Source organism: Apus apus, chromosome 2 (assembly GCF_020740795.1).
Source record: "Apus apus isolate bApuApu2 chromosome 2, bApuApu2.pri.cur, whole genome shotgun sequence".
NCBI lineage: Eukaryota > Metazoa > Chordata > Aves > Apodiformes > Apodidae > Apus > Apus apus.
The window spans coordinates 17085245-17107359 of record NC_067283.1 but is presented as its reverse complement, the minus strand read 5'-3'; the positions used below and the strand labels follow the sequence as shown (position 1 = coordinate 17107359).

The window sequence follows — 22115 nt, the reverse complement described above, 5'->3', positions numbered from 1 at the left end:
GGGGTATCCCCGAAGAAGCACCCAGGCAGAGGCACACAGGGGGAGCACCGTGGAGCTCAGCCCTTGCTAGGGGATTGCCCAGCCTGCTGCTGCTCTTTTCCAGGGGTTTGTGCAGCTGTAGTTTGCTGCTGTGCTTTCATCTGCTGCGCAGGAATCTTAAGCATGTTGATAGGGTGGCTCTAAGTCTGTGACAGGCCTCTGTTATCAGGACATAGATGTTCTACTTGTCAACACAGATGGATAGATAGGAATAAGAATGATACATGCATTTTTCAACACGCCAGCTGCAAGTCCCTTGAGCGTGTTTACAATCTTCCTTGCCAATCTTCCATTATTTTCAAAAAAAAATGGAAAATAAAATCAAAGATGAAAAATTCAGAAGCTAGAAACTGCTCTCCCTTGTCCTGTTTCTACTGACTATGTCCATAGTGCAGAGCACTGGAAACTAATAAAAAGAACTAGGGGTTGTCACATACATTACTGTTTGTGGTGAGGCCCTTTTGCTCCCTGAGCATTAGTGTGGCTCCTGGCATAGTGTAGCAGGACGCTCCATCTCTCAGTATGCCTGTCTCTTTTTCCCTCTATGATTCAATTGCTTTTTGTCTCTCAGTTTTGCAGGCCCAGGCCCAGAGTGGAAAGATTCCCATGGGAAAGAAAAGGGCCTAGCAAGCTCTTAGCTGGTAACAACCTTGGAAGTACAAATAGAGGGCCAAGTTGATGTTCATAACACCAGCTGCTCCAGGTGTTGAAGAACACAAAGCCCAGTCTAGTCACAACTGGGTCTGAAATGGAGACAAAATAAGGATGAACAGATAAACAAAAGAGTCTGCTTGGTGAGAAAAGGGCCTTCTTGGATTTTTCCACTGTTTTCTGTTTTTCTCCTCTGGGAGATTTTGGAGCTGAGTAGTTAAATGAGAGGAGTCAATCCACGTTGTTCTATAAAAGCCTGGTCCCACTTTCCTAAGAGGTTGCTGGACCTTCCCCTCTCCAGAGCAGGGACATCTGACAGAGAGATTAATTCTCTGGAGTTGAGGACTGGGACAAAGGGACACCTGGCTGTGGCTGTGTGAGCGTGAGAGATATTAAATCCCTTATTGTCTTTAATAGTTAATCTGACATTAAGCAATCTTTCATCTTTAAGTTTTAAATTTTTAATATTTTAGGATCCTTTTAAATAAGTAATCAGTGTTCTAGATCTAGTATAAGACTTGTTAATAAGTTAGTTGTTAGCATTTAAATGGTTAACCTTTATCAATTGACTTGACTATTAGTAGTACATCTTATTTTTAAGATAACTTTTGCATTATTGCATTAATGTTCTGTTCTAAGATTCCAACTTCCCCACAATTTGACTGTGCTTGTGTCTTTTTAGTTTAAAAACAGTTAAGACCCTGGTGCTGTTTGCAATAAATCTTGTTCTGTGCATGTACATCTGGTCTGCTATCTCCCTGTGTTAGGGACACATAGCAGAGCCCTGCTGTGCCCGGTGTCATTATCAATACTGTACCAATAACTACAACAGCAGCAATAATAGTGTACTAGAAAATTTCACAGATGTAGAATGAAAAAGGTAAACACTACTCCCTTCTTCAATGACACATCAATATGCTTTAATGATCATTATGCATGAAGTTAATTTTTGAGATTTGACTTAGTAAGAAATGATTTCCCTAAGAGCCAAAGCCTTTTCTCACTAGATTTTCATGATAATGCAGAATGAGATATTTGTGTTGCCATCTCCAAGCTGGTCAGAGCACTGCTTTGGTGAATAAGCAACTTTTAGTGATTGGCACAATAATCTTTCTTGTCTCCGGATGGAAGCAAGGAACCCATGAGTATTTTTGTCCATTATCTACTTGGAACTAAAAACCTTTCCAAATACTTTCTTTTTTGCGTTTTCTCTGTGTTGTCTCTGAAATAAATCCAGTGCTACAGGAACTTCAGTCATGCATGTTTTCCCACCAGAACACAGAAAAAACTTGATTGGAGTAATGAGTATTAGGCAAACAAATAGCTATTTTTCTATATCTGAGCCTTGGCAGGATGAAATGGTTGATTTGAAAAACCTTGATTTGTCCTTTTGGAATTATCAGACACAGCTTTGGTTAGAAAAAAACAAAGGTTTTGTTCAGTGGTAGACACTGTAATGCCATGGGAGACAAAGCAAATATAGTGCCTCCCATATGACAGGTCTTTGTTATTCCCATGATGAACTTTTAACATTCAAATTTAGAAGAAATATGTAATAGACTTGATGACAAACCAGCTTCCTATAATTTAGTCATAAATAGGCTGCCTACATCAGCAACCTCAATCTGTTACTGCTACTAGTGCTTTCATAGAGAGTTCATCTTTCCATTACTGGCATTGCTCAGAAGGATTGAGCAATCATTGCTTAACTTTGAATTTATGAATATACTCCAGCTGTGATGAGACCAGTGCAAATCAACACTCAGGCAACACACTGATAACAACTGTAAACCAGTGTTATGTTTTGTACCAGTGACATTAATGCACTTTCTTAGTACTGAACTAATACTGCATACTGCATTTGGGTCGCTGGTGTTCAGATTGGTTTAACTTGCATTGAAATTAATGGCCACAGTTGTGCAGGATTCATTTCAATATTCTTTCTAGTACTGTGAGAAACGTCTGTCGTGCCAATGAGCAGGCCCACACAGGTCCTTCAGCGAAGCACAGTTAATTTACATTCTTGCAAGAATGGGTGACCTAAACAAGTAGGCACACCCATAGCAAGGTGAATAACGGTTTATATTCCCTATTCTCAACACAAAGTTCCCTCCCCTGTTTCCCCACTGGTGGGTACTCCAGGGTTTACAGCCTCTCTGACGCTTCAAATTATCCTGTAAGTTTCCCACCCCTGTTTACACATTCCATTCTAGCAGTTTACTTTTTACCTTTTAAGGTAAAATTTTGACCTTTCTTGCCCCCTTGGTTGTCTTCCCAGTTAACAATCTACTGGTGTCATCCTGCCCTGAGGAGCAACATAGAAGTAGCTTTGTTCGGCCTTATCTTGGGCCATAAATCCTTCTCCATGTTCAGATCCCCCAGATGGAGTCCAATTAAGTCCCTCAGTTTCTTGGGCCGTAAACCACTCTTGGTGTAATTGGAATGTGCAGATATCTCACTTATCTCAAGCAAACTATTATATTCTTAACACTAAAGTATATATATATGTGCTCAAACAAACTATATATTCCTAATATATCCTATATATCCTATATATCACTAATATATATATATATGTGAACCAAACCAAACACTACGTTTCTAACACTAGAATGCAAAATCAACACTACATTTCATTTCTAACAGTACCTAACCAATTGAATGATTATAATACGAATTACTTTGAATTATGGCTTCGAATTTATTGCTTTCAGATGGTTATTGTGAAAATGTAATGGAGGTTCCACAGTGTATTCCCAGTTCATCTGATGAACCCACATTCTGCTCTGCCAGAAGTTGGTGGTGCCAGCAGTGACAAGAATGCTCTTTAGACACATGTGAAATAGGGGGATTCTCAGGTCAGCTTTAGACAAGCCATCTTACGCATCAGCCTAATAATGACATTGGGGAAGTGGGTTAATTCAGTTAAATCATTAAATAACTGCCAATAACCTCAGAACTCAGAAAAGTGAGTGACTGAGATTTATAGCTGTGAAATGGAGAGCAGAATCTGAGCTTTTCAGAGCAGGTTACGAAGCTATTCAGTGGCAGAATAAACTGTTTCTTCTCAGCACAGAGTTTTTTTGCTGCCTTTTTGAAAGAGTTGGGTCCCACAACCAGGGAAAACATGAACCATATGTGAACTCTCCTGGCTCATCGAAAACTTTGTTTCTGTTACAAAGTCAAAAGAGGAGAAATATGAGTTTGGGTGGTGGGAATGAAACCAGATGAGAGGAAGTATCTGTGCTGAGACACTGGAAAATGTTTCCCAATAAAGCTGTGGCTGCCCCCTCCCTGAAGTGTTTAAGGCCAGGCTGGATGGAACTTTGAGCAACCTGGTCTACTGAGAGGTGTCCCTGCCCATGCAGGGGGATTGGAACTAGGTGATCTTCAAGGTCCCTTCCAGCCCAAACCATTCTATGGTTCTGTGATAGAAAGGCATCTAGCAGAGACTAGTAGACTTGATCCCTTCAGAGGTTACTTCTGGATATTCTACTGTTTGTTTTGCTTTTAAGAAGATGGCAATTTTCAGAAAGAAAGCTCAGTATTGCATTTAATGACCTGGTGGACTCAGAAGTGTGCTGGGACTATTTGTCTTTTGACAAGGGTTTTTGTGCTTGCATATTTAAATGCTCCTGCTCAGTAAAAAAATGCAGCTGTGAAATCAAACATGGAACTCAGGTTTTAAGTTTATATAGAGTTTGTGCTTAGTTTTCGCAAATGGTTCCTCCAACAAATAGAGGGGCTTTATGCTTTATTCAGATCTATTGATAGTACGAGCAAACCAAATTGAGTTGTTACTTTAAAACCCGTCTTTTAAATCTTATTCTTAAGATTGTAAATTTTTATGGGCTATTTCATTTCTCCAATTTATTGTTTTGTTGACTATAACAATTTAGATAAGACACATTTTACTCTTTTCAGGGTGTAAAACCTGGTGTCATAAAGAGTTTACTACTTCAGGGAAGTAGTTGTGAACTTTAGTCAGAGGCAGTAATCACATGATTTATTTGCTTTTGTTTCTTTGGAAGGCGTTGGCAGTTTCACCACATTTTGACACGCAAAATTTGAATGGAAAACCGCAGCAAACCCGATATAAATGACTTCTACTGAGTCAGCCTGTTAGTACACCCTGCTGGGATGATACAAGGTAAGAGTTATACAGCTCACTGGGTAATTGCATAGATGCCAAAGATTTGTTTTCTGTCATAATTGGAAGGTCCTTATTTTTCTATTATGTGCTATTTAAGTGCTACCTTACAAACAATGCTTTGTGATACCTTTGTGATAAGAGTAACTCTGTTGCAGCTTTAGGTTAGCCATGACATGAAAATACAAAATAGAAAAAACATAGAAATCATAGAAATCATAGAAAAAACTAAAGGAAAATAGCATTTTAGAACTACTATTGTTGGTAAAATTGAAAAAGAAAAATAGATAAGAAAAAGAAAATAGAATATAGAAAATAGAAAAAAGAAAATAATCTAGAAAGCCAGATTCTGGTGTCCTTATTTTTGCTTGGTGGCCTTTAACTTACTCTGTCTTTGTTAATGATACTGAGAAGTAAATTTTTCAAAGTGTGAATCTGAGCAGTAATTTTTATTTTCATGTTTCAAAGCAGACTTCTAATAAATGATAACTATGTGTGAGGCCATAAAACAATCTAATCTCTGCTTCACTCCCATCAGCCCATAGCTGATATAGACTCTTTGGGACTTCTTGTAATATGACTGAAATTAGAATCCACCACCACTGCCAAAAATGCCCCAAAATCCCTTTCAACATGAATCTTTTCCTCTTTGTGGGTTGAAGCAAATTTAGGAGGACTGAAGGGTTCTTAGGTGGGCAGCCTAGTGATTTCTAATTATTTGAATTTTTACCTCACAAATTCCCTTCCAGGATTAAGGGAGAAAAATCAGCTTTAAATTCTCTACTGAGGTATTTAATTTCAACCTAAACATTTTTTTTTCTTTGCCATCAAATTTGTTGAAAAAATTCAAATTTTATTTTGAGCTGCTTCACAAGAGTTGTTTTCCCTGTGAAGCTGCAAATGAGCTGAAAGGCCAGTTATTCCTAGTACTGTAGTGGGGCTACCTGGAAACTGCATTGTCAGGAAGACAGATCTTGTATCTGCTGGTGGCTTTGGGTGTGGTCTGTGTGGGTTAACCTCTGACTACAGGGAAAACTGATTTAGACAAAAGCTGGACAGCCTTGGGATCCAGAAAAGCAGCACTCTGAATAAGGTTGTTTGTTTTGTGTTTTTTTTTCCCAGGCACTTAGCCAGAGTGTGGAAGACACATATTTTGTTCCTTCAGCTACTTGGTTGTCTGTTGCTTCTTGGAGTGGTCTGATTTTAACTGGTAATTTCCAGAGTCTGTTTGAGAGATTGTTGTGAATAGGATAGAGACAGTATAGCTGAAAGTGTGCCTTGATCTATGCACAGTTCACTTCTGCACACAAGAAGTGAAGCAGGACTGATCTAGGGAGAGGCTGAAGATCAGATAAGCTGGTGGTTGGAGTCTGAGGAATTTGTCAGGGATTTTCCTCTAAAGGCAGAGACAACAAAAAAACCCGAAAACGTGCAGCTCTGGTTCTCTTCACAACCAAAAATAGATAATTCTAGACTAATCAAGCTTTGAACAAGTATGTGTGTTTGTGGGAAGTTACATTTTTCACCTACTACTTATTTAATGATAAATGCATAATTGTTTGAGCTGGCTGACACTTATACCTGTATTGTGCAGTCCAGGAGATGGAGATTGAGACTGGAGATGAAATTGCTATTGTGGGAATAGGATGCAACTTTCCTGGAGGTAAGTTTTGGGTAAAAGCAAAGCAGTCTGCTGAGTGAACATTGAAAAGCACAGTCACTCATTAATGTTGAGGTGGAGGAAAACAACATATTCCTCCCTTACTTGGGAGAAGTTGTTACTTTGATACTTGTAGGATCTTTATAAAAGGTCACACTGTGGTGGGAACTAATTGGTTCAAATTTGTCTGCTGACAGGCAGACTTGCAGTGCTGGGTTTGGGCTGGGCATTGAGCTTGCACACATGAAACTCACACACAGATGAACTGGAGGGGTTTGGGATGATTTGAGCTTTCTGTGTGTGCACTGGCTGGATGATTGTGCATTGTTGCAGAACTGTACCTCCCTAGGGATGGGACAGATCAAGGGCCTGTCAATGTAACCATCTCTGCTTGTAATATAAATAGGTTGGGTTTTACTAAAAGAAAACTTCCTGCTTTATTACAGTATTCACCTTGAAAGGTGCCAGAGGAGAGCAGAGCTAAATAAATACAGCTCTGTCTCTGGTCAGACTCTGCCTCTTACAATACACCCCATGCTGCCTCTCGCACAAGATGGGAACCTGACCAGTAAAGAACTGACATTGCCTATGGTAGTACAAGACAGCAGCCTGCTTTACAGTAGTCTCATATTTACAATCTTAGTTACAATTAGGCCCTATGAAAGTGACAGTTGACTTTATATTGTGAGTTTAGATGGTTGACTGAGACTTGACAGCTGAAAACCTTTAGAAAGCTGTTGAGAGATTTCTAGGCTCTGGCTGCTGCTGTCAAACTGTCCATACTCTTTACATTAGATAGCTACAGATTTTAAAATATGCAGAAATAATCCAGGGAGTGCAATACAGTTCTGTCTTACAAGTTGGTGTTCAGTACTGAATGTGACCATGCTAGTTTCTCCCTGTGAGAAATGTTTATACTTCTAGTAACACAGGCTCAAACAGATTCCTCAGTGAAGCACATTTTGTTTACGTTCTTGCAAGAGTAGGTGCCCAGTTTTCTTTCCTCAAAGGCTAAGCAATGTTGTACCTTATTTCTAAGTAAACATTTCCTCTACAGTTATACCTAATGGAAGACAGCTTTATCTTCTGCAAAAACCATATTAATTCCTCTCACATCCATTTCCTTATTTTCTTTCCTGCTCGAACCAGATTTAATTCCTGGCTTCATTTTGTCCATGATTAAACAGGTGTATGTGGTACAGTGAAAACTATGTGGCCTGTAGCTAACTGTGGGCAAACAAAATGGCTCTGAATGTAGTGAAGTGCTAGTAAATATGTAGCAGGAGTCTCCTGCCTGAGGATTAAATATTGTTTTGTTGGAGAGAGGGAGCACATAATTTAATCTACTTTAAAACCTTTTTACAACAGGTGATGGAATTGACAATTTCTGGAAAGTCCTGGAGGAGGGCAAAAACTGCACAGTAGAAATCCCTCCCGAGAGATTTAATGTCAAAGAGTGGTATGATCCAGATGATAACAAGCCAGGAAAAATATGTACAACACGAGCTGCTCTTCTCAATGAGTGAGTCTGTCACCATGCAGTACCATTGACTTTTTTTTGTACTTAGAATAAAATATCCAGCCTTTCAGAGGGTGCAAGGCACAGGGGGAGCTTATAAATGGCACCTAGGAACTGGCTTTCTTTTACATCACATGATGAACATGCAGTTGTCCAAGTGCAGAAATTCCTGGTGTGCCACATCCACGTGCAAGTGTAGTTGCAGGCCATGTTGATCCCAAAGCTACATGGCTGGGAACACATATAACCTTTGCTTACATAATCAAACATGTATGTACATGGTCACCATGTGTTGAGATGTCACCTGTCATGTGACAGGGGTGTCTGCATTTTGGGTACAGAAGTACACATGGATTATGCATGAGTGCATACTGGATCTGAGGTGGGCTCCAGCCTGCCAAATAATTTGTACAGACTGTGGGTGAGTGTGGCAGAATATGGAATCCGAGCTTTATGAAGTGCCTGGTAAGTCTCCTTGAGTTTCTGCCTGAAGGTAATTGAGCTTTGCTGGACCTCAGGACCTAATCCTGTGCTTGAGGGGACAAGTAGCTCTAATTCAAACAGGTGTCACCATTTAGAGAGAAAGTAAAGAAGTCTGGTTTTGCTAAATAGTCAAGAAGGGGAATTTATGCTTGAGTGTTATGCTTGCTTGTAAACCTGAAATATTCATAATTTCATAATAATCTTGCTTTTCTCTTAATTCCGAGTAACTTCCCCATAATACTAAGAGATTATGTATGTATCAGTATCAGGTAAAGATATTAGTGTAAAGCCAAATCCTGGAGGAGCAACCTACAGTGTCAACTCCTTCACTTGTGTCCTCATGGCTCATGTCAAATTATCCCAGAGATATGGGTACAGCTGCACAGGGGATATGAGTAATGCAAATAATAGATAATTACAGTAAGATCAACATAAGCATCTTTTATTTTAAATCCACGTTCACCTTAAATCCTTAGGCTGTAGACCTTTATTCAGTTGAGAAATTCACATCCACAGAAGCAATTGTATGCCTCCTGAGAGTAATATTTAGCAGGTTTGATTGTAGGACCTAGAATTCCTTTAGTCCCATGGTAGATTTGATGTCTCCACTGAAATCAAGAAATTATAGAAGGCCACACAAATCTGGTCTTTGGATACAAGATTAAGCCTGGACTTAGTCTTTTCTAAGTGTGGGCCTACTTTGAAGATTTTTTTAAAAGATAATCACACACGCATATATATATAAAACATTTTAAATTTATCTCTTGGAAGCATCTCAGCTGACCCTTAGTGATTTTAAGTTGTAAAGCCATTGGCCCATATTGCCTTAAAATAATTTAAAAGGCAATATTTGTTTAAAACTTGTTGGCTAAGACCACATTACAGCATGTGGGAATCTCATTCTGCAAATGTTAATAGTCTGAGGAGTCCTGTTGATACCAGTGGGATAACCACATGAATAAAAATTTCTAAGAGTAGACTCAGAATTCTGAAATGCAGAATCACTGATAAAAATACAAATTTTGTGGCGGGACATAAAATATCCTTGGCCTATACACATTTTCTTCTGAAATTCATAGGGGGAACTGTGACCTCTTACTGCTTTGCTTTTCATGAAATTGCAAATAATGTGTACTTTGAGTTTTGAAGCAAACACATACTGTATATATATTGTACCATTTTCTGGTCTGTGTATTTTAGATTTAATTCATTTGACAACCACCTGTTTGGGATTAATAATATGGAAGCTGAACGCATGGATCCACAACAGAAGTTACTGCTAGAATGCACATACAAAGCTTTGGAGGATGCAGGAGTCCCTGTAGAAGCTGTCAGTGGCACCAAAACAGGTGTTTTTATTGGTAAGATGAAAATTTCATGGTGAAAAATGCCCATTTTAACTTCACAAAGATTGAAGTGCTCCTTCATAAACTTTACATATGTATCTAGCACTGAAGAACGTAAGGCTACTGTGCTACGACCCTACTGACTATTTTGCTAAGGATTACTAGGCTACTCTAGAAGTTAATTACAATCTATTTTAAGTGCTCCTTTTAGTGTCTTCAGCCACTGAAGTTGAAGAAGGAAACACTTAAACTGTCTGCTCAACCCAGCCCTTCCCAGGAATGATACTCTCAAGCCAGGCCTACACTTCTTTCCAGTATAAGATTAGTTAAGGTGTTTTGAGGGGTAAAATCCTTTTAAACCAGCAGAAATCATCATGTAGTTATTAGTATGGTACCAAGCTGCTCTTGTCCAACTGCTTACCTCAGTACCTTGAAAAATTATGGAGAAGATTATACTAGGTGATGTTGAAAGGCATAAGTACATAGATAGTGTGCTGGGTGAAGAACTGGGTGAATGGCAGGGCTCAAAGGGTTGAATGGGGCTACATCTGGCTGGTAACCACTCTCTAGCAGTGTTCCTCAGGGCTTGATTCTAGGGCCAGTTCTGTTCAATATTTTAATCATAGAATCATAGAATAGTTTGAGTTGGGACTGTTAAATGTCATCTAGTCTGATCCCCCTGCAGTGAGCAGTGACATCTTCAACTAGGTCAGGTTGCTCAGAGCTTGGTCCAACCTGACCTTGAATGTTTCCAGGGAGGGAACATCTACAACCTCTCTTGTTCCAGTGTTTCACCGCCCTCATTGTAAAATATTTCTTCCTTATATGTAGTGTAAATCTGCCCTCTTTTAGTTTAAAACCATTACCCCTTGTCCTGTCACAACAGGCCCTTCTAAAAAGTTTGTTTCCATCCTTCTACAGGCCTCCTTTAAGTATTGAAAGGCCACTATAAGGTCTTCCCAGGCCCTTCTCTTCTCCAGGCTGAGCAACCCCAACTCTCTCAGCCTGTCTTCATAGGAGGAGTGCTCCAACCCTCTGATCATCTTCATGGCCCTCCTCTGGATTCACTCCAAAAGGTCCATCTCTTTCCTGCACTCCAGAGTTGGATGCAGCACTCTAGCTGGGGTCTCACTGGAGTAGAGTAGAGGGGCAAAATCACCTCTCTTGACCTGCTAGCCACTTATTCTGATCCAGTCCAGGATATGGTTGCCTTTCTGGGCTGTGAACACACATTGCCAGTTCATGTTTGGCTTTTCATCCAACAGTATCTCCAAGCTCTTCTCTGCAGGGCTGCTCTTAATCCCTTCATCCCTCAGTGTGTATTGATACTGGGGATTGCCTCCCCAGATGGAAGACCTTGCACCTTGTTGAACCTCATGAGGTTGCAGTGGGCCCAGTTCTCAAGCTTGTCTAGGTCCCTGTGGATGGCAATCCATCCCTTAGGCATGACAGCTGCACTACTCAGCTTGGTGTCAGTTGCAAACTTGCTGAGGGTGCACTCGATCCCACTGTCTATGTCACTGATGAAGATATTAAACAGTACTGGTCTCAGTAAGGACCTCTGAGGGACACCAGTTATAACAAATCTCAGTCTGGACATTGAGCTGTTGACCACAACCCTCTGGATATGACCATCCACCGATTCCTCATCCACTGAACAGTCCGCTCATCAACTCCGTATTTCTCAAACTTAGAGAGAAGGATGTGTGAGGAACCATGTGAAAGCCCACACAGAAGTCTTGATAGATGACATCTGTAGCTTTTCCCTTATCCACTAATGCAGTCACTCCATCATAGGAGGCCACTAGTTTGGCCAGGCAGGACTTGCCCTTGGTGAAACCATGCTGTCTCCAATCAGCTTCCCATCCTCTGTGTACTTTAGCATGGCTTCTAGATGGATCTGATCCATGATCTTCCCAGGTACAGAGGTGAGGCTGACAGGTTGTTGTTCCCAGGGTCGTCCTTTCTACATTTAAAAAAAATGTTTTGGATGCAGGAGTTGGATGCACCACTAGTAAGTTTTCTGATGATACTAAACTGGGAGTTGCTGTTGACTCTCTTAAGGGACAAGAAGCGTTGCAGAGGGATATAGATAGGCTGGAACATTATGCAGTCTTCAGTGACACAAAATTTAAAAAGAACAAATTGCAGATTCTGCATCTGGAATGGAGTAACAGTGGATACAAGTATAAACTGGGAGAGGAGTGGCTGGAGAGCAGCCCTGCAGAAAGGAATCTGGTGCATTAATACAGTATAACCAGCCAACCAAAAGAGGTGATTATCTTGCTGTACTTAGCATTGGTGCACCCTCATGTTGGGTATTCTGTGCAGTTCTTGGTCCCACAATTTAAAAAGGAGGTGTCCAGAGGAAGGCAGCAGCACTGGTGAAAGTGCTGGAAGGCATGTCCTATGAGGAGTGGCTAAGGACTCTGAGTCTGCCTGGTTTGGAGAACAGGAGACTGAGGAGTGAACTCTGCCTTCTACATCTTCCAGAGGGGGAGAAGTGGAGAGGGAGGTTCTGATCTCTTCTCCCTAGTACCTGTGACCAACCGTGGGAATGGTTCAAAGCTGCTTTCTCTTTACAAAGATAGTGGTCAAACACTGGAACAGGCTCCCTAGAGTGGAGTTTGATGTCCCATGCCTGTCAGTGTGTAAGAGGCACTTGGATAATACCCCTAACAACAAGCTTTAACTTTTGGTAAGCCCTGTATTTGTCAGGAAGTTGGACTAGGTGGTTGTTGTAGGTCACTTCCAATGGAACTGCTCTGCTGTGCACTCTACTCTACTCTACTCTACTCTACTCTACTCTACTCTACTCTACTCTACTCTACTCTAGTCAAGGAGCTAGAAAAACAGCACATTTTTGCTGGTGTAACCTGTGTCTCATTTAAAAGTTTTCTGGGATACTTAGGCTGATGTAACTATAAGAGCAAACTGCTTAGATTACTTTCTAGTCTGAAACATACTCTTCTTTCACAGAGGAGACTGTTCCTTGCTCTCTGAGTAGCTGTACTGCATTTTCAAAACATGTTGGTGGACTTGTGGATGCACTCTGTTTCAAGCATATGTGTTCTCAGAAAGAGGACTCTACTCACACAGGCCCTGTCCTTCTTTTCTATTTCTGTCTTAATTGCTGGTTCTTAGTGAGCAAACAAAAGATAAATAAAAAGCACTGGATGTATCTTATGCCATGAGCTTTAATTTTGAACATCTGGGGAACTGAAGCTAATGTTCTGTACATTTCTATCCTGGCTATCCTCATTGTAATTCTTAAGATATATTTCCGTAATGAAACTAAACCAACCACTGTCAAATTGAGATACAGGGATCTACACAGGCTACACAGAGCTGAACTGCATCATACAATGAGCTAAGCCATCAGGAAATGAGCTAAGTTGGGCAGAGAATGGGTTGAGAGCAGCCCTGAGGAAAAGGACTTGGGGATGCTGGTCAGTCAGAAGCTCAACATGAGCTGGCAACGTGAACCTGCAGCCCAGAAAGCCAACCATATCCTGGCCTGCATCAAATGAAACATGGCTAACAGGTCAAGGGAGCTGATTCTTCCCCACCACTCTGCTCTCATGAGACCCTAGCTGAAGTCCTGTGTCCAGTTCTCGAGCCCCCAACACAAGAAAGACATGAAGCTATTGGAGTGAGTTCAGAAGAGAGCCAGGAAGATGATCAGAGGCATCTCCTATGATGACACGCTGAGAGAGTTGGGGTTGTTCATCCTGGAGAAAAGAAAGCTCCAGGGAGACCTTACAGTGGCCTTCCAGTACCTGAAGGGGGCCTACAGGAAAGCTGGGAAGGGACTTCTTACAAGGGCATGTAGTGATGGAATGAGGGATAATAGATTTAGACTGAAGGAAGATAGATTTAGGTTAGATACTAGGAAGGAATTCTTCTCAATGAGGGTGGTGAGACACTGGCACAGGTTGCCCAGGGAAGTTGTGGCTGCCCCCTCCAGGAAATATTCAAGGCCAGGTTGGATGGGGCTCTGAGCAACCTGGTCTAGTGCCATGTCCCTGTCCATGGCAGGGAGGTTGGAACTGGGTAGTCTTTAAGGTCCCTTCCAACCCAAACCATGCCATGATTCTGTGAAAGGCCTGTAATTTACTATACCTGTAGAAATTCCACGTGTTAGGCATGTTTGTATAAGTTTGGCTCAGGGGAATTGCTGGGAGTTTTGCCTTTGACTTGTGTTGAAGCAGTTTCAACACCCGTGCTGTGTAGTTCTCTATTAACACAGAAAACCAGAACACACTGTCAGGTTTAGAGCTGTATATCCCTGTTGTTTGCTTGGGTTAACGTGGCACTTATTTGATATTTTTACAGGTTTAATGAATCGAGACTATGAAATTGTAACGAGCAGAGCAGTGAGTGAAATAAATCATTATGATGGTACTGGAACAGCAATGAGCATTGCTGCTAACAGGGTCTCATTCACATTTAATCTGACTGGACCATCACTGGCCATTGACACTGCATGTTCATCTTTTCTTTTTGCTCTGCACTACGCCTTGCGAGCAATTAAATCAGGTAATGGGACTGAATTGATGCTGGACAAATAAATTAGGATTGCTACTGTTTCTGTCTATCATCCTGGACATCTCTACATGAGTATGCTTCTGTTTTACTGCAGGAGACTGTGAGGCAGCAATCTGTGGTGGAGTGAACTGCATAATAGATCCCCGCACCTTTGTATCTCTCAGTAAAGCAAAAATGATCTCTCCGGAGGGAATAAGCAAACCCTTCTCTAAAAAGGCAGATGGTTATGGAAGGGGAGAAGGCTGTGGTGTTGTTTTTCTCAAACCACTGAAAAAGGTAAGATTACTTGTAAGGCAGCCTAAAATAAGACTGGTTGCTTATGTGAATTTTCTATGTCCAGTTCTAATAATTACTTTGCCAGAAAAAAAAAAAAATCCAATTAAAACTTAAGATTAATGAACCACTTACTAAGAATTAAACGTTTATGCACTTCCCCTTTCATGAGAAAGTGATCATGCATTTAAAAGTTAGTATTATACTCTCCCTGTTCTTGGCTTTGTTGTTTTGCTTTATTTTTTTCCTAGAGAGAAAAAGCATGAGATTATTAAAGGCAATGTTACCTTTTTATGAAACAGGCAATGGAAGACTACAGCAAAATCTGGGGTGTTATAAACATCAGTGCAGTAAATCAGAACGGTAGGTCCATGACACCAATCACAAGGCCGTCTCAGATAGAGCAAGAGCAGCTACTGCGCAGCATTTATGAAACTCGTGTTGATCCCTCAGCTTTGCAGTACGTTGAAGCACATGGTACAGGAACTGCTGCTGGAGATCCTACTGAAGCTGAAAGCGTAGGCAGTGTAATTTGTAAAAACAGGTCTTCACAAGTTCCCGTTCTGAAAATTGGTTCAGTGAAAGGAAATATTGGTCACACTGAATCAGCTGCTGGAGCAGCAGGGTTAATAAAAGTGCTTCTGATGATGCATCATGGAAAGATTGTTCCATCCTTGCATTACTCAAAGGAGATGAGCAACATTGATACAGAGAGATTAAACCTGGCAGTTCCCACAGCTGTAGAGCCATGGGAAGAATCTGGTGACTATGGAAGAGTAGCTGGCATTAACTGCTTTGGATTTGGGGGAACCAATGCTCACATTGTAGTCAGGCAGGTCAAGCAGCTAGAGCCTCTTTCTGCCTTTAAGAGGCCCCTTGAATTAGTTCTGCTATCAGCATCATCAAGTAAGTCCCTTCAGATGACAATGGCTGACACGGCTGACCAGCTGAGCACAAGAAACTCTGTAACTCTCCCAAGCCTGGCTTACACGTCTGCCTGCAGAAGAAGTCATGCCAACTATAGGTACCGAAAAGCTTTTGTCACAAATTCTCTCCAACACTTGCGTCAAGAGGTTATGTCAGCAGCAAGCACTGAACTTGCCATGTCAAAGGTGGAACCACAACTGGTGTTTGTCTTCTGTGGCAATGGTGTAAAGCTGAAGGAGTTCAATGAGGCACTGCTGTACTCAGAGCCAGTGTTCAGAGAGAAGTGTAAGGAAATAGAAGGACTTTTTCAGAAACATGCTCCCATCAGCCTCCAGCCAGCAAGAGGTCATGGCCCAAAGGATTTGTTGAATCCAGAGCTTTCCCAGCCCTTGCTTTTTACCCTACAAGTTGCTTTAGCTTCCCTTCTGAAATACTGGGGCATTAAACCAGTCACAGCTGTTGGCCACTCAGTAGGGGAAGTTGCTGCTGCACATTTTGCTGGGTATCTTTCCCTGGCAGATGCAGTCAAAGTGATTTATCACCGGAGCCGGCTGCAGGCAAAGACTGCCAGTGGCAGAATGTTGCTGGTTGGAAACATCCCTGTTCAAGAGATTACTGAACATCTGCATCGCTACTCAGGGAAGGTGTGTGTTGCAGCTTTCAACAGCCCAGTTTCCTGCACCTTGTCTGGGAATTCAGACTCTGTGGATGCCGTCCGGCGAGATTTAGCTCAAGCTTTCAGCCAGAGAAACATCTTTCTTCATGTTCTTAATGTCCCAGCTGCATACCACAGCCCCAGCATGGATATGGTACTTGGGGAGCTGGAAGAGAACATACAGCCTTTAGAAAAACAGAAAGGGGAAATTGAAGTGATTTCAACGCTGACTGGGGTGGCTGCTTCTGAAAATGACTTTGCTCAGAGCAAATTCTGGGCCCGGCATGCTCGTGAGCCTGTTGCTTTCACTCAAGCCATCAAAACTGCAGCTAGAGGCAGGGAAAATGTGGTGTTTGTGGAAATAAGTCCTCACCAAGCATTGCAGCGAAACATAAAGGAAACTCTAGGAAAGGGCACCAAGGTGTTCTCTGCTTTGCAAACTGATACAGAGTATCAGACAGTCCTTACCCTGGTAGGAAAACTGTTTGAACTTGGATATAATCCCAACTGGCAGCACGTTTATGATGGGTATCAAAGCGTTCCAGTGGCCATTCCACGGTATCAATTTGATCGCAAAAAACTCATGGCCTGTCTGGATATTCATCAACATGCAAACCAGAGAAACATCAGCTCCAGTCATCCTTTAATTTATAGCACAAACAGTGACAACTTGGAATTTGGCTGCCTGCTGTCCCAGGACACAACATCCTACTTACATGAGCACAAGAACAATGGTGTAGCTTTAGTCCCTGGTGCTTTCTATGTAGAGCTTGCTCTGGCCTCTGTGATGAGCAGCTCAAGACCTAGAGTGCCTCTGAGTAACTGCCAAATGAGTATCAGTTTTTCTGCTCCATGTGTTCTCACGCAGAGTTCCCAAGTCTTGAGTATCAAGCTGGGTCCACAAAAAGCAGTGACAACCTTTGAGATACTTTCTTCCTCCAAGGCAGTTTATGCTGCAGGCCAAGTTACAAAGGGGCTGGAAGCTGTAGTGGAAGAAACCACCATCTCTTTCCAAGACATCTATCAAAGATGCAGGACTGTGGTTAGCAGAGAGGAGGTTTATGAAGCGCTGTCTCAGCTTGGTTTTCAGTATGGTCCTGTATTTAGACAGCTCAGTGATGTGCATTACTGCCAGGAACTAAAGGAAGTTATAACAAGCATCAAGGTAAACAAGGAGACTGTCAAAGAGATGTACAACTACTGTATCCATCCAGTGCTGCTCGACTGCTTTCTGCAGATGACCGCTGTAATAACCTTAAGGATATTCCAATCTGGAGCAGGCTTTCCTTCAGGGATAGGCAGCCTGGTGGTGCTCCGACCGCTGGAGGAAGAAATGATGATATATATGAGAACAAACAAATCCATTGGGAACTGTCTGGAGGTTTGTGGATGCTTTATGGACAAACGTGGCTCTGTTTTGGTTGAACTCAAGCGTGTTGTCATCACTTTCATGAAGCAAGCATCTTTCAGAGACAATGAGTTCATGTTTGAAAACATATGGAAAGAAGTCTCTCCTTCACAGACAATTGCACATCTGGGGGCTTTGCCCAGAGTCCTAGTGTTTGCTGACAAATTTGGGATAGCTGAGCAGCTAAAAAAATACTTGCATCCTGATTCAAAATATGTTATGTATGAAGACTGGGAAACCCTCTTGGAAAGACACACAGAGAATACAATGAAAGCAGAGGTGGAAGATTATAATGAAATTCTGTTCTTGTGGGGAATTCAAAAGTTAAATGAAGATTTCCCAAGCAAAGTGGTAGACAAACTGGCAAAGTGTTGTGAAGCCTATCGCCAAGTTATTGTGGCATTAAGAGAGAAAACATCCCACTGTTCAGTCAGAGTTATCACCTACAGAACAACAGAAAGAAATGTAGACAACATTAACTGTGGGTTTGCATTGCATGGCATGACCAGAACTTGTGTTGTTGAAGTACCTGAAATCACATTTCAGATGATTGACCTCAGTTCTTCCAGTTCCCTGGACATCTCAGTGCTAGCAGATGTTCTTGCAAAATACAAAGGTATGGACTATCCAGAAGTTTGCATCAACCAAGGAAGAACTTATGTGGCTGAAATCAGACGCACACCTTTTGTGGATACAGATAACAGTCAACCCATAAGAGCTCAGCAGAAGCCAGAAACATTTACTTTGTACACTTCTGATCCATACACAGCAAAAGATTTGTCTGCTGAGGTATTTACCAGCACTGTTACTCAGCTTGAAAGACAGTGTGTTGAAATTCAAGTGGATAAAATATGCCTCCACTCAGAAGATTATTATCCCATTAGTGTTTCTAGTCGTAACTTTGGTAATACAGTGTATTGGAATTCACAAGCAGGAGGCAAACACAGACTTTTAGCTCTTGATTTCAGTGGCACAGTAACAGCAACAGGTATTGATGTGAAGAAAGTTAAAGTGGGAGATCATGTGGTTTCATGTTATCCAGCTGCTGCATCATCCAGAGTTCGTATTCCAGGAAAAGTTTGTTTCAATGTAAAGAAATTCCCCTGCTTTCAGGATGTCCCTTGTGTGTCATACTTTATCATTGCATGGGAAATCTTCAATCGGAGGATACTCAAGGGGAAAAAGGGCAGAACATTGGGTATTATTTCTACAGAGCCATCATCAGTTTTGTGCCATGTTCTTTCTGTGGCAGCTGAAGAGATGGGTTGGAGAACAGTGCTTGCAAAGCCCACTCCTGATAAGTTCCAGTATATAAACCTATGTGATGCCCTGATTGTTCTTCCTCCAGTAAATAAGCTGTCTCAGGAGGACCTGGCCGATATGTACTTTCTTAAAGATGTGGTGATAGTGTGTGGCAATCAACAGCCTGCATGTACCCAAAATGTCAGTGGAATTGATAATGAAAATATCTGCTTTCATATCCTTACAATAACCAGCATTTTCCAGAAAGCATCTCTAAAGGCACTGCAAAAGACTGTGCATGCATGGATCACTTCCATGGATGTGAATCGGTTTAGAGGTCTGTCAGGTTCTGTTTTTCAGCAGACTGAGAACTTGGAACGAATGAACTCCATGGTGTCCTATTTTACCTGCAAATCTGTCCCACTTGCCATACTGAGAAGGCAGAAGGACACTACCGTGCTTTCAGATATACCATTGTCTGAAGCCCAGAAGAAGTTGTTTAAGCACAATGCTGTTTACATAGTAGTTGGGGGGCTCACTGGACTTGGCTTTGAAACAGTGAAATTCATAGCTGGGAATGGAGGAGGGTGTATTGTGATACTCTCCAGGAAAATTCCAAGTAATGAGAAGCAAGAAGAGATGATGGCTTTGCAGCAGCAGTATGAAGGGAGCAAAATGGTGTTTGTGCAGTGTGATGTTACTTCAGGCAGTGATGTTGAGAAAGCTTTCCAGTCCATTGCGAAACTTTTTGCAGGGAGTCCAATCAAAGGTGTATTTCAAAGTGCTGTTGTTTTACACGATGGCCGTCTTGAAGTTCTCAACTTGGCTGATTTTCAGAAAGTGCTGAGCCCAAAAGTAGCAGGGACATTAAATCTTCATTTGGCTACCAGAGGCCAGGAGCTTGACTATTTCGTGTGCTACTCCTCTGTTGCTTCCTTTCTGGGAAATTCGACCCAGGCAAACTATGCAGCTGCAAACTCTTTCTTGGATGTCTTCTGCCTCTACAGGAGGAACTGTGGGCTTTCAGGCCAGTCAATTAACTGGGGTGCTTTGAACCTTGGCATACTGCACAATCAAAAACATATTCAGAACATTCTGGGATCCAAGGGCATAGATATTTTGCAAGTGCATGAAATTAATGAATATCTCAGGAAGACCGTACTAATAAATAACCCACAGCAAGCTGTCATCAAATTTAACTTCCAAGCTATACTGCATAATGTTTTATCTCGGATTATTTCACTCAAAAGTCGCTTCAAATCACTTATGTTAGAAGAATTTGGGAACAGGCTTGAAACCTCTGAGGAAACTGGAGCCCAGGTTACTACCTTAATAAAATCTGAAGACTATGTCACCTCACTGGTGAGTGACCTCACTGGCTTGCACCCGGATGAACTGACCATGAATACACCTCTTGCATCATTGGGCATAGACTCGATGTTAGCTATGACAATTCAGAACCGTGTCTTTCAAGAGAGACAGGTGGACATCCCTCTTCTGAAACTGCTTGATCCTCACACAACTCTGTCAAGTTTAGTAGTAGTTTTGAAAGAAACAAGCAATGCAAATGGAATAGTTGAGAAAAAAAATGCTGTGCTTGAAAGTGTAGAAAATGGGACCTGGCTATAGAAGTCTTCTCACTCAGGAACTGTGTAACTTTGAAGACACCTGGACCTTTTGTAGTATCTCAAAATATGTCATTGCAGACAGGGTAGAACATCTGGTAATGACCAATGTACTCTTCTGCTTCGATCCAGAAAAACACACGAGGTTCTTCTGCCATTGCACTAGCTGTAGTAATTTCAGTCAATTGTTTGACTTGTCACTTTCAATATTTTTACCTTCATTTTTCAATACTTTAAACTGGAAATAGGTAGCTTAATATATACACATTTTCATTTGGTAAATTTGTATATGCAATGCACATTGCATTTTTCATAACATATTAAAGTCTCAATGAAAAAAAGTATGTTTACACTTTGAAATTATGAATGCACCTGCAAAGCAGCATAGGATTATCACGTTTTGTCACTATTATATTACAAATGTATTATCCTTTTTTAGAATATTATTAAATGTTTTAAATAGGGGCATCTTTTCAAAAGACTTCTAGATATTGTGTATTTCAAAGTGTTCTTCCACAATTACTCTTATTTTTTTCCTTATATCTTCAAAAATATTAAAAATTTCTCATTTGCAAAGCACACAGTAAAGCAACTGTTTTTCTTTATTAATAAACCATCTTTTATAAAAGCCCAAATAAAGAATAGTAAAAAAGTTTAAAAAGCAAACCCTAAATTGTACCTTTGTCTTACTTCAATTTTTTTGTTGCTCATCCAGTCTTCAAGTTTTCCTTAGCCTAACACCCGTCCTTATTTTACACCAGTGAGAAAAGACATACTCTTCCCCAAAGACACTGAAGAAAACTGTTTATAGTCTTTTCATATGGGAGTAGGGTCCTTGTATTTTTTTCTTCCTTTTATACCTAATTATCATTCACCCTGAGATGTTTGTTGCAGCTTTTGGTAGTATTCTTCAGTGCATGGAGTATCCATGGACTATGAGGTCCCCCTGAAGCCATCTCTTCTTCAGGCTGAACAAGCCCATTTCCCTAAGTCTCTCCTCATAGTGCTGGTGCTCCAGCCCTCAAGATTCTCAATGGGCCTTCTACTGAATTTACTGAAGCTTATCTATGCATTTCTTATAGTGGTGGGTCAGAATTGGACCAGGGTTCCAGATGTGGTGTAATAAGTAAGGGTGAGGAATCACTTCCTTTGATCTACGGGCTGTACTCCTGTCAAGTAGATGCCTCCTGACACCCAGTCAGCTCTTAGCCTTGGGCATGTGCTTAGCCCCCTGCCCATCAGGACTCTCTGTTCCTTTTCATCCAAGCTGGCCAGGCAGCCCATAACATTATGGGGCTTAGTCTGTCTCTGTGCAGAACTGCTGCAGGGGCTATTCCATCCCAGGTGAAAGGCTTTCATTCATCATGGTTGAATTTAATGAAAATTCTGTTAAGCTATTAGTCCCTCCAGATAGTGACCCTCCCTGTCAATGTACCAAATGCTCTCTCTAATCTGATGTTCTCCATGAATTTGCTGCGGGCAGACTCTGTCTGGTTGGGTAGGCTGTTAATAAAGAGCCTGCAGGATGCTGCTGGTTACTCACTGCCAGATGGACTTTGCACTGCTGATAACACCCTTTGGGCCAGGCA

General features: G+C 41.4%; 1 protein-coding gene across 1 annotated transcript; it reads left to right on the top strand.

The window, feature by feature from the left end:
- Nucleotides 1–4749: 4749 nt before the first annotated feature.
- Nucleotides 4750–21192, top strand: LOC127381617 (uncharacterized). Its single transcript, XM_051612152.1, has 8 exons — nt 4750–4840; nt 5963–6050; nt 6435–6503; nt 7869–8022; nt 9703–9863; nt 14184–14387; nt 14491–14672; nt 14972–21192. The coding sequence occupies exons 3-8, from the start codon at nt 6443–6445 to the stop codon at nt 20528–20530; spliced, it is 6321 nt and encodes a 2106-aa protein (XP_051468112.1). The 5' UTR covers nt 4750–4840; nt 5963–6050; nt 6435–6442; the 3' UTR covers nt 20531–21192.
- Nucleotides 21193–22115: the final 923 nt, after the last annotated feature.